The sequence below is a fragment of the Tachyglossus aculeatus genome, chromosome 4 (assembly GCF_015852505.1).
Source record: "Tachyglossus aculeatus isolate mTacAcu1 chromosome 4, mTacAcu1.pri, whole genome shotgun sequence".
Lineage (NCBI taxonomy): Eukaryota > Metazoa > Chordata > Mammalia > Monotremata > Tachyglossidae > Tachyglossus > Tachyglossus aculeatus.
In genome coordinates, this window is record NC_052069.1 from 103,942,912 (window position 1) to 103,955,096 (window position 12,185).

Here is a 12,185-nt window from a genome sequence, read left to right on the forward strand (position 1 = left end):
AACGGTCCTTGTCCCACGTGGGGCTCAAAGCCTCAGTAGGGTGGGGAGATGACAGACTAGTCAGGAAAGGCTTCCTGGAGGAGATGTGATTTTGGAAGGGCCTTGAAGATGGGGAGAACCGTGGTCTGTCAGATGTGAAGAAGGAGGGGGTCCCGGGCAGAAGGGAGGGTTAAGGCCGACTGCTTGGGAGACTTTTGATTGAGCGACCCCAAGAATGCGCCGAAATAAAACACTTGCTCATCGGTAAACGTAGGAAGAATATCACCGATCAATACTGTATGAAGGGAAAGTAAGCGCTTGCCAATTAAGACTGGGGGTCGGCCTGGGACCCATTCTGCCATTAAAACCTGGCAGCATGGGGGAAAACTGGGGCTGTAGCGCCCCCTAGCGCCCCGCCCGTTGAAACGAGCTCAGGACCTGTCACCGGAGGTTTTCCAGGAATTCCAGCTTCTTCATCCATCCCTCTCCAATCCCGAGGCAAGGATGATTACCGATCCTCGCTCGGCGAGTTCCGCAACCCAAGCCGGGACGAGGTTTTGCTAATTGCCAACAAGGTTTACTGGGAAACAGACCGTTGCTCAAAGCTAGATTTCATCTTTCGTTTCCTGCGCCTTTTTCTCCTTTGAATGGGGGGGAATCTTATGTCTTGGATTTTTGTAGGGAGTGGGTCTACCGACTCTGTTGTACTATACCCTCCCGAGTGCTTTGGACAGTGCTCTGCACACTGTAAGTGCTCGATAAGTGCCCCACCCTCCCTCTGCCCATCCGCCAAGCTAGCTCTCTTCCTCCCTTCAAGGCCCTACTGAGAGCTCATCTCCTCCAGGAGGCCTTCCCAGGCTGAGCCCCTTCCTTCCTCTCCCCCTCGCCCTCCTCTCCATCCCCCACATCTTACCTCCTTTCCTTCCCCACAGCACCTGTATATATGTATATATGTTTGTACATATTTATTACTCTATTTATTTTACTTGTACCTATCTATTCTATTTTATTTTGTTAGTATGTTTGCTTTTATTCTCTGTCTCCCCCTTCTAGACTGTGAGCCCACTGTTGGATAGGGACTGTCTCTATATGTTGCCAGCTTGTACTTCCCAAGCGCTTAGTACAGTGCTCTGCGCACAGGAAGCGCTCAATAAATACAATTGATTGATTGATTGATAAATACCATCGATTATTTTTTGTCCATTCCAAAGACAGACTTTCTGGGTGTCATTCCCTGCTGGGCTCCCAGGCCTGCCTCAGCCGTCTGGCAGGTCTTGTGACCTCTGCAATCAGCGGTACTTATTGAGCACCAACTATGTGCAGAGTACTGTCCAAAGCGCATAGGAGAATGCACAAAAATTACACGGCAAGGTCCCTGTCCTCAAGGAACTTGCAGTCTACCAGAGGTGTAGTGGGATAACAATTATTACTACTAAGGTACTTGGTTCAGCACTATGAAGAAGAAGCAGTGGCGCAGCGTGGCTCAGTGGAAAGAGCCTGGGCTTTGGAGTCAGAGGTCGTGGGTTCAAATCCCAGCTCTGCCAATAGCCAGCTGTGTGACTTTGGGCAAGTCACTTTACTTCTCTGGGCCTCAGTTCCCTCACCTGGAAAATGGGGATTAAGACTGTGAGCACCTACCCCATGGGACAACCTGATCACCTTGTAACCTCCCCAGCGCTTAGAACAGTGCTTTGCACATAGTAAGCGCTTAATAAATGCTATCATTATTATTATCATTATTATGAGCCAAGCACTGTTCTAGGCACTGGGGTAGATACAGTTGAACCAGATTGGACAGAGTCCCTTTCCCACACGAGGCTCACCATAAGTAGGAGGGAGTGGGATAAGAGTGGATAGGTAGGATGGAGGGAACTGGTCCTGCGAATGAAGGAATACGGGTTTCTGAAGGAATGGGACGGGAAGTTTGGGAGCCCAGGGAAGGGAAGACAGGAAAGTCACAGCTCTCACTTTTTAGCCATGAATGATCCCTTGCCCCCATGATGTGCTGAGTAAGCCCAGTCCAGAGCATGAGGCAGAAACCTCAAGGTGACTTGGGCTGGCCAAGGACGGGAACGGTCAAAATAGTCCTGTTAGTTCCTTGGCAGAAAGTCAACCTTGGATCGGAAGATGCTCTCCATGAATAGCAGCCCAGCCAAAACCGCTGCTGCCCCCTCTACCACCTTCCCTGATTCTGGGCTGTAGATGGAGAGCGAAGGGAGGGGGTCAGGTTTTGGAACTGTCCCGGGCTAGCTTCCTAGCCCAGCAAGCAAGGGGCAGACACCCCGCAAGCTGCAGCAGCCTCCCAAACCGCTGCCTGGGTCACCAGAACCCAAGGGTTACCCAGAATTTACCCTCTGACATCCTAGGTGAAAATGCCTCTTGATTCCTGGTGGCAAAACATTTTGGCTGCCCCCAGTCTGAAGATTCCTCTGGTGCTTTTCAGCCTGGTCCCTAAGCTCAACCAATCAATTAATCATATTTTTTTCATTCATTCAATTGTATTTATTGAGTGCTTACTGTGTGCAGACCACTGTACTAAGTGCTTAGGAAAGTACAATACAACAGAAGTGACATTCCCTGTCCACAACGTGCTGAGTGCTTACTGTATACAGGGCGCTGTGCTTGGAGAATACAACACAACAGTATAGCAGACACATTCCTTGCCCAGAAAAGCACACTGAAAACAGACCGCTTTGATCTTAAATACAAGAATTCTGTCTAATCACAGCCCTATACTGTCCCGTGGACTGCAAAAAAAAAAAAAAAAAAAAAAAAGGAAAGAGAAAAAGAAAATAGCTAGCCAAACTTCCTCCAGGGCCCTCCAGCCTATATTCCCAATGAAACAAATGGATCAAACACTCTTTTCTACTGTGCTCCTCCATCTGTTACTGGCCCAGCCCGATGGGCTATGAACACAGCTGGCATTGCCACGGGCTCACCTTCTCCCCCAGCACTGACAGGGTCTTCCCCAGACACCTACATTAGCACTCAGGTGACGAGACAGCCTGGATATCTGGATAAGAACAACTGCACTATTTAAGCACTTATTATGTGCCAGGCACTGTACTACGTGCTGTGGTGGATACAAGCAAATCAGGCTGGACAGTCCCTGTCCCATGTGGGATTCACAGTATCAATCCCCACTTCTACAGACGAGGGAAACTGAGGCCCAGAGAAGTGAAGTGGTTTGCCCAAGGTCACACAGCAGACGTGGCGGAGCCTGGATTAAAACCCACGACCTTCTGACTCCTGGGCCCATGTTCTAGCCACTGCGTCATGATCATCATCATCGTCAATCGTATTTATTGAGCGCTTACTGTGTGCAGAGCACTGTACTAAGCGCTTGGGAAGTACAAGTTGGCAACGTATAGAGACGGTCCCTACCCAACAGCAGGCTCACAGTCTAGAAGCGGGAGACGGGCAACAAAACATATCAACAAAATAAAATAAACAGGATAAATATGTACAAGTAAAATAGAGTAATAAATATGTACAAGAATTGAAGTGAAGGAAGTGAAGTCACTTCACTTCTCTGAGCCTCAGCTACCTCATCTGTAAAATGGGGTTCAAGACGGCGAGCCCCGCGTGGGACAACCTGACCACCCTGCATCCTCTCCAGCGCCTAGAACAGGGCTCGGCGCTTAACAAATGTCATCATTATTATTATTAAGGCACATTCAGGGCTCATACGAAGGGACAGGTGTACACAGCACGGCACGGTTCATTCCACCTAATGAGAGCACATATGAAGTAGCAAATTACCTTGTGGCCTTTCAGTCCTCCCACGCCTTGTCTCGAAAAGGGACCTTCTAACAGCACTCGCTGAAGCCGCTACCTAGTGAAGTAGGCGGCCTGCCTCTTTGAAAGGGGCAGCGGCAGGCTTTATTTTGCCCTCAAAATCCAATGGGAAGGCGGCGAGGTCCCTAGTTGTGGTTCAGAACCGCCGGGAGGATCCGGTGCTCAAACCCACCCCCACCCCCCACTTAATTGGACTGCAGTCAGAAGGAGGGTTAGAAAGCAGCCTTTAAAGCCTGACTCTGGCCTGGTTTCCTGCCCAGCAATTGCTGACCTTCTTCCAGCAGAACGCTGCAGACATAGCCATACGGCCTACAAGGCTATTTTCTTCTTCCTCGAAGATTAAACTCAATTCTGGGTCCTTTCCTGTTCAAAAGGACCTGCAGGTAAAAAGCCCAAGATTTCTCTACTTGCAGCAAAGGACTCAGAGTGTCGGTCAAACCAATGACTTAAGAAGAGGCACGGGAAGGGAAAAAGTTGTTGGGGGGAGATAGGAGGGAGAAGGAGAGGAGGAGAAGGAAGAGGAGTGAGAGAAAAGGAAAGAGGAGACGTAGAAAGAGGAGCAGGAGGAGGAAAAGAAAGGATGAGGAAGAGGAAAAAGGAAGGAAGATGAAAGGGGGAGACAGGCAGAAGGGAGAGCCCAGGTAGGGATCTGGGTTGAAGCCTGGGTTTCCCAGACAGTTTCTTTCATTGATTCTGCCGCCATCAGCCACATCCTCTTTCTCCCTTACCCACTGGCCTCACCCTGCAGTTTCTCAGGTGCACAAGGAAAGCTCTTCACATTCCCATATCCCAAGGGACAAGGACAGAGAGATGCAGCAAACCAGACTGTGGATCAGAAAAGTGTCGGGTAAGTAGAACAGAGAGGAAAACCGACAGCCCTGGCCTTTAGTACAACCGAGGGACTAATTTCAGGTTCCTTCTCTAGAGTGGCTTATTTGGAAGTCTGGCTCACAGTCATTTCTTGATCGGGGCTGATTTCGGAGTCTGAAGGCTAGAATTCGATTTAGAATCGGCCCCACCCCAACCTAGCAAAGAAGTACCTTCCACGTTATGGGCACGTTTGAGGTAGAGAACTCACGATGGAGAAATTGCAAGGAAGGCTTAGACTGTCTTATTCACACAATAATGGGTGGCCCCGTCTAACCTTTACAGAATCAACCCAGACATTTAACTAGGTAGGTTCTAGTGCCCAAGGAAGCCACCCAACTGACTCCTGACGGAATCTGAGGCGAGAAAGTGAAAAGAATACAACATCACCAACCTACAGTCCTACTTAGTTATGGGCAAAATTGTTCTGAAGCTGGAGATGATGAAAAGCCTCTTCTGAAGTTCTGATCTAGAGGTTTAGTGTCAAGCACAAAAGGGGTAAATGTCCATAAAAACAGATGAACACTCTGAGTGACATGATAACCTCACTGAAACAGGCGTGATTCCTGTAATTTTCTCTGGAAAGCGAATGAGGTTCCACAGGTGCAACAGAGTTCTTGCAGGTTTCCGCCCTTGGGTTTTACTGGATGCTGACACTAAATCTGCATTTGGAAAGACTTTACTGTCTGTAAAAGGAGGTTGGGATGGGGTGGAACTTGGTTCATTGCTTTCTTCAAATCATTTTATATTGTTCACAGGCTGATTAGCATCCGTAATTTAAATAATGAACTCCAATTAAACAATACTTCAACCATTCTCGCCCCCTTGGAGGGGGTTTAAGGAGCACGGGGTTTGATCAGCAGAATACATTAAACCAGCTCTTTAAACTGGTAGTCAATTGGGGTTAAATTCTAAACCAAGAGAACTAAGGAAGACTCGAAGACTCTCCTCTTTGAAACCTTTTGAACAAACAGTAAGATGTGACCCTATGATTGTTAGCTGTACCTTTAGGAGAACTATATTATCTGAACTATATTATCTACAGGGAAGACCAAAAATGAGTCAGCCATGCCAAAATGGATTCCTGCCCCTTCTTCACTCCTTTTCTCAAGTGGGATGACTGTACAGTTGTGAGCCCTAAAAAGGAGTGAAAGTCCTCAGGGTTACTGAGGTTAATCTGGAGTCTGGGCTGCTCAGGTCAGAAAGGGGACACCAGGAACAGAAAGGGAACTGAGAACAGAGCAGAGACATCCTCAACCCTCCCTCTTGGCCATGACTGATATAATAGTTTTCCCATCCTTTTCCCCGCTGTCACCCTGCAGAAGAGCAACTGCTTGCTGCCAGACCTTCTGCTTTGCCTGGTGTTGGGCAAGCGACACACAGTTCGAAGGGCCTGGGAGAGCATGAGAAAGATGGTGACCTTCTATTTTCCATCCACTTCCACTCCCTTGGAGAACTCGTTCACTCCTGTGGCTTCAACTACCATCCTTATGCAGATGATTCCCAAATCTACATCTCCACCCCCGACTTCTCTGCAGGCTCACATTTCCTCCTGCCTTTAGTGCAACTCTACTTGGATAATAATAATAATAATAATAATAATAATAATGGCATTTATTAAGTACTTACTATGTGCAAAGCACTGTCCTAAGCGCTGGATGCTCCACAGACACCTCAAACATAGCCAACTTGACAAGTCCGAAACAGAACTCCTCTTCTTCCCACCCAAACCCCATTCTCCCGATCTCTCCCATCACTGTGGCCAACACCACTATCTACCCTATCTCACAAGCCCGTAATCCTGACAATGTACCGGACTCATCTCTCTAATTTCACCCATATATTCAATTTGTCACCAGATCCTGGCGTTTCTTCTTTCACAATATTGCTAAAATCTGCCCTTTCCTCTCCATCCAAACTGCTACTCTACTGATCCAAGCACTTACATTCCACCCTGACTACTGAATCTGCCTCCTGTCTCCCCATTCCTGTCCATACTTAACTCTGCTGCCCGGATCATTTTCCTAAAAAAGATTAAGTCCATGTCTCCCCACTCCTCAAGAACTTCGAGTGGTTGTCCATACACCTCTGCGTCAAACAGTACCTCCTGACCATTGGCTTTAAATTCCTCAATCACCTTTCCTCCTCCTATCTTACCTTGCTGATTTCCTACTACAACCCAGCCTGCACACTTCAATCCTCTAACTCCAACCTACTCGCTGTACCTCGATCTTGTTTACCTCACAGCCGATCCCTCGCCCCAGTCCTGCCTCTGGCCTGGAACTTCTCCCCCATTATATCCCACAGATGACCATTCTCCCCACCTTCAAAGCCCTATTAAAATCACATCTTCTCCAAGAGGCCTTCTCTGATGAAGCCCATTTTCCCTACGCCTTCTCCCTTCTGTGTCACACTTGGAGTTGTACCCTTTTGTTCACCTAACCCTCAACCCCGCAGCATTTATGTACTGAGCCACAATTTATTTTAATGTCTGTCTCCCCCTCTAGATTGTAAGCTCCTTGTGGACAGAGAACATGTCTACCAAATCTGTTATACTGTACTCTCCCGAAGCACTTAGTACAGTGCTCTGCACACAGTTAAGTGCTCAATAAATACAATTGATTGATACAACAGACTGCACGCTTTGCTCCTCCAATGTAAACTTACTCACTGTACCTTGATCTCATCTCATCTGTCTTACCGCTAAATCCCTTGCCCTGACCTGGAACTCCCTCCCCCTTAATACGTGACAGACCAGCATTCTCCCCATCTTAAAATCACATCTCCTCCCAAAGGCCTTCCCCAACTAAGCCCTCATTTCCCCTATTCTCTCTCCCTTGTGCGTCACCTATGGACTTGGATCTTTACCCTTTAAACATATGACAGTCACCACACTCTCAATGCAACAGCACTCTGGTACATTCCTATAATTTACTTTAATGCCTGTCTCCCCCTCTGAACTGTAAGCTCCTAGTGGGCAGGAAACATGTCTACTATCTTGCACTGTACTCTCTCAAGGACTTATTACAGTGCTCCATAACTGCTCAATAAATTCCACTAAGTAAACTGATTGACTGACCTGACATAAAACTTGCAAAGATGAAGTGCCTTGTTTCCTGTAGCGGTCATACCCCAGAATTCACACAACCAAACCCTGTCACAGTTTTCATAATATGAAAATGAGGAAACCTTCCTTGGATTAAAAGCCTCTGCTTAACCTCTGAGGCTAAGGGAGTTTCTCCATCACCGTATAAAGAATGCCGCTTGGTTCCATGTAACTTTAAATCCATGCATCATGCCTGACCTTTCTTAGTTTCCAACACGGTGAAGTGAGCTACCTTCTTAGGCAGTGAATTCACTTCAGAAGAGCTCCCAACAGGTGCTCCCAATAGGGAGTTCACTTGAGATTCCTCTAATCACACCACAAAAAAGGGATAAGAGTCTTTCCAGTTCTGTATTTATGAGTAATTTGGATTCGGGCAGCTACCACGCAACATATCACACGTTCTGTTGGGGCCGGGGTCCCAGCTCTGACCTATACGCCCAAGGCCGGCTCACCTAACTCTCCTTGAATGAGGAGTCAGGAAAAGAGTGATACTGGACACGGACTGTCTGCGTGGCTCACGGAAAACACGGTACTGTGCAATATTACGGGGCTTCAAACTTCCTGAATCCAAAAGGGGAGCTCCCAGCAAGCTCTGCCTACCCTCAAGTCCGTTTCTCTTTGCTGCCAGCTCTATAGGTCCCCTCTGCAGCCTGACGAAGACAAATGCTCAGTAGGAAACTATTGTCTTTGTCTCCCAGGAAGACAGTCAAGTCAGGATCTTAAGCGTGCCACCTGCCACGAGCCTGAGCATGTATATGGATGTAAGGAGGCTTTTTACCTTCATGTTGCAAGCTAATTCCATTAGCTTTTTGGCATTTTCCTCTGAGCGATATCTCTTAGGAAGCTGAACTCGGAAGAACTTCAAAGCTCCTTCGAAGTCTGTCACCAGGAGATCATCCTTGGAAGTCTTTATGAGAAATAACAACAACAACAAAAAACCCAACAACAACAATAGCACACAGAAACAAACAAAAAAACAGAAACAATCGCTATGGAAATATTTAAAGCTCATCTGCACAGGTATAAAAAAAGCCTTCTTTATGAGACTCCCAGATGATGCTGTTTAATCTTACAACACAGCATTTGAGTCTATTCACATGGGGCTGCTCCCAATGGAGGCAGTGCCCGAGGCATAAAAATGGTCAGCAAACAATGTTGCAAAAAATTACTTCGAGAGTAAGAACATCCAACAGCTAATTCAATTTTTTTATGGTATTTGTTAAAATGCTTACTATGTATCAGGCACTGTACTAAGCTCTGAGGAGGAGACAAGATAATTGGGATGGACACAGTTCCTGTCTCGTATAAGGCTCATGGTCTTACTCTCTACTTTATCGAAGAGGTAACTGAGGCACAGAGAAGTTCAGTGACCTTGGCCTTGGGCAGGTCACAGAGCAGACAGGCGGCAGAGCCGGGATTAGAACCCAGGTCCTTTGACTCTCAGGCCCGTGCTCTTTCCACTAGGCCACACTGCTTCTCAAGTCAATGCTACAATGTGCAAAACCTCACGATTAAAAATTGAACACTTACCTTTAATAATCCAAGGGCAACATTAAAAATGACACTTATTCCCTAAAACGAAGGAGAAAAAAGGAAACCACTTTCAGAGTTTCAAGTCGAATGCTAATTTGTGGCCTCCCCCAAATTGCCATTTTTTCCACTTGAAAACGTAAAATGAAGACCTGCTAAGAAGGAAACCCACTTGACATGATTCTTTAGATTAGGATTTTCCCTGGTGAAAGGTCCTTTTTAGCCTCATCCCGCAACACTAGCCTGCGGATTTCAGTGGTTACACACATGCACGGAGCAACGCTCAAGGCACAAGTGTCAGGTAATCCCAGTGATCCAGGACAGCTGACTATTGAAAAAATCTCTTGAAAATTCTTCCCTCAGTCAGCTTCCCCTCTATCCAACACCATCATATTCTTTCACAAGAGACTATCTGCTAAGATCTGGCTCTCTAGCCCTCAAAGTATAGGTCAGATTAGTCAGTAGGGGTCAAAGTGCAGGCAGATTGGGTTTTTTCAAAACTACAACGCAGCCTGAAGACAGGAGTCAGTAACTGTGGAACACATACCTCGCATAACAGCAGATCAATGATATGGAAGACCATGTAGAGAGGGAACTTTGCAGTGAAGAGGGTAAGAAACCACTGGGAGGCATACATATGTGCTTCAAGGCTTATGTCCAGGAAGTGGTTGTACAGGTCAGGAATATATTCCTGAAACAGCAAACAAACGGATTTTGCCATAAATGCAGCTGACGCACCAATACTTTTCTCCTAAATCTGCAAGGGTGCAGAGTGATGAAGGTACCCACTTCACAGAAGGCTGTCTCTCTGACACCTACCCAAGGGATTACTCTTGGCTAAGGGAAGTTGCAGTACACTGGGACATAAAATGTTGTTAGGCCTTGTATTCTTACATTCCTCAATCTAAGAACCAGTTCTTAGGCAAGAGCGCTCCTGAAATGGTGAGTCACTCTGGGAATTGAACATTTCTTACTATGGTATAAATGCTGGGAAAAGTCTGGTTCACTTTCTGTTACCAGAACCATGAGAAACGATCTCAAAAGCTTGGGTGAGTGGCATTTTTAGCCCTGTCTGGAAAGTCGTCTGACTCTCTGGATGTTTAGCCAGATTGAAATGAGTTTGGGCACCTCAATATCACTCCTCAATTCCAAAGCTATCATGACAGAGAGAAAACGCTACCAGTAAGCGGCTCAACTTGGTCACAGGTAGTTAATACAATTAAAACCAGAGTCCTTAACAACTTAACATGACGCTTTCCCGAGTTCCTGGCTCATTTAATTACCTGCATGAGGCGTTCCAACTGGTAAAATTTGCAGTGCAAATCTTCAAAATTTTGCTTGAAAAGTTCCCTGAGTCCATAGTCAAACATGATTTTGACCAGAACACTAAACGCCTGTTCTTCAGGCATCTGTTGAAGAAGAATAAAATAGCTTGCAACACACACTGCAGTCTACTACTTTCCCTCCTTATCCCTATAAGAGAGCAGTAGATGTTATTCATTTGCAGTCCCTCAGACTTTCAAATTACACTACGTTATCTTGTCCCCCTCAAGGAAAGGGGGAGAGGGAAGACATCTTTTTCCAAACCTGCATCCTTAATCACCCAAAACCACAATAAACATTTTTCATCCTCCTCGACAAAAGTCTTCTATTACAACTGTCATAACACTGGCCTGTTGGAATGAACAAAGCATGGGGGGTAAAGATTGGCTAATTCTTGGACATGAGGGGTGACCTTTGCTAATTATCATATTACCTTCTCAGTAGCCTTCCCCTCCCAGGTCAGAGGACATGTCTGGCTGCTAAAGGGCATCATAAGTTCTACCAATCAGCATTTGGGACATCAATTATGCTTAAATTACTACAAATTTCCTACTTGGCTTCTTCTAAGAAGTGTTATTGTACAAAATTCCTAAGAATCGCCTTCACTGTTTTATGGAAAAATGCTTCCCTGAGAAACTGGCAGCAAATCTAGTTTTTCCCAAAGGTACTGAAAACTTTATATTGGGGGCATCCTGTGAGAGAAGCAGTCCCTCAAAACTGAGAAGTTGGGGCAGTGTGATTTCGTGGGTTAAGTAGTTTAGTCCTCTACCACGGAGCCCCGTGCGTAGACGCGCAGAGTCTCTGTTGCCGCAGGATGGCCCTGGCCTGTCGCAGTGGTTCACCCCCTCCCCGCACCTTCCAGCTCTCTCTCCTCCAAGGCTCCAAACCAATCCGTGTTGAACTCTACTGCGTGGGGAAGGAGATTGAAGCGGTGAAGTCCACAAGTGAACCCCGCAGCACTCAGAGGGGGCTCTGACGCCATCCCTCTGGTCCTCTATCCCCCCTTTCCTGCGGCACACCCTAAGGGCTTGAGTTGCTGCCTCTTCAGAGCACCTCCTCTGTGTTCAACAGGCGTCTCCGTTCCCGCGCGGTACCTTAAAACCCCTACGGGTCCCGGCTAGACCGTCTGGCCGGCTCCCCCTTCCCACGCACGGCCCGACACGGACGTGTTGCGGCCTGTCCCTCCAACCCCAGTACTCAGTGCTTCCAAAGTGATTTGGTATTTTGGGGGGAACCCCCGCTGGCTCCCCACCACCCCGAGGCCACATGTATCCAGATGGCGGATCAGGCCACGAGGTGGAGAGCCGTGGAGCAGTGGAGGAGGGACTCAAAGGGATGAAGGGGTACCATTGGAGACCGAGGGTTGCTAACTTTTTGCTCAACTGCCAGGGAGAAGCCATGGAACCCCACTGACAGCATGGGGACTAACGAGGATTTGCATCTTCAGGAGGGCCAAGGGAAGCTGTGTCAGCCCAGAGTGGGGAAGCAGCATGGCGTAGTGGCTACAGCACGGGCCTGGGACTCAGCAGGTTATGTGTTCTAATCCCAGCTCTGCCACATGTCAGCTGTGTGGCCTTGGGCA

General features: G+C 47.3%; 1 protein-coding gene across 1 annotated transcript in view; it reads right to left on the reverse strand.

The window, feature by feature from the left end:
* Positions 1 to 12,185, reverse strand: part of RABGAP1 (RAB GTPase activating protein 1) — a 110,913-nt gene that overhangs the window by 11,109 nt on the left and 87,619 nt on the right. Inside the window, exons 16-19 of the mRNA XM_038744805.1 lie at positions 10,564 to 10,689; positions 9,828 to 9,971; positions 9,281 to 9,322; positions 8,529 to 8,657 (exon numbers count right to left, since the gene is read on the reverse strand). Coding sequence (XP_038600733.1) covers positions 8,529 to 8,657; positions 9,281 to 9,322; positions 9,828 to 9,971; positions 10,564 to 10,689 — 441 coding nt within the window. The remainder of the gene's footprint in view (positions 1 to 8,528; positions 8,658 to 9,280; positions 9,323 to 9,827; positions 9,972 to 10,563; positions 10,690 to 12,185) is intronic.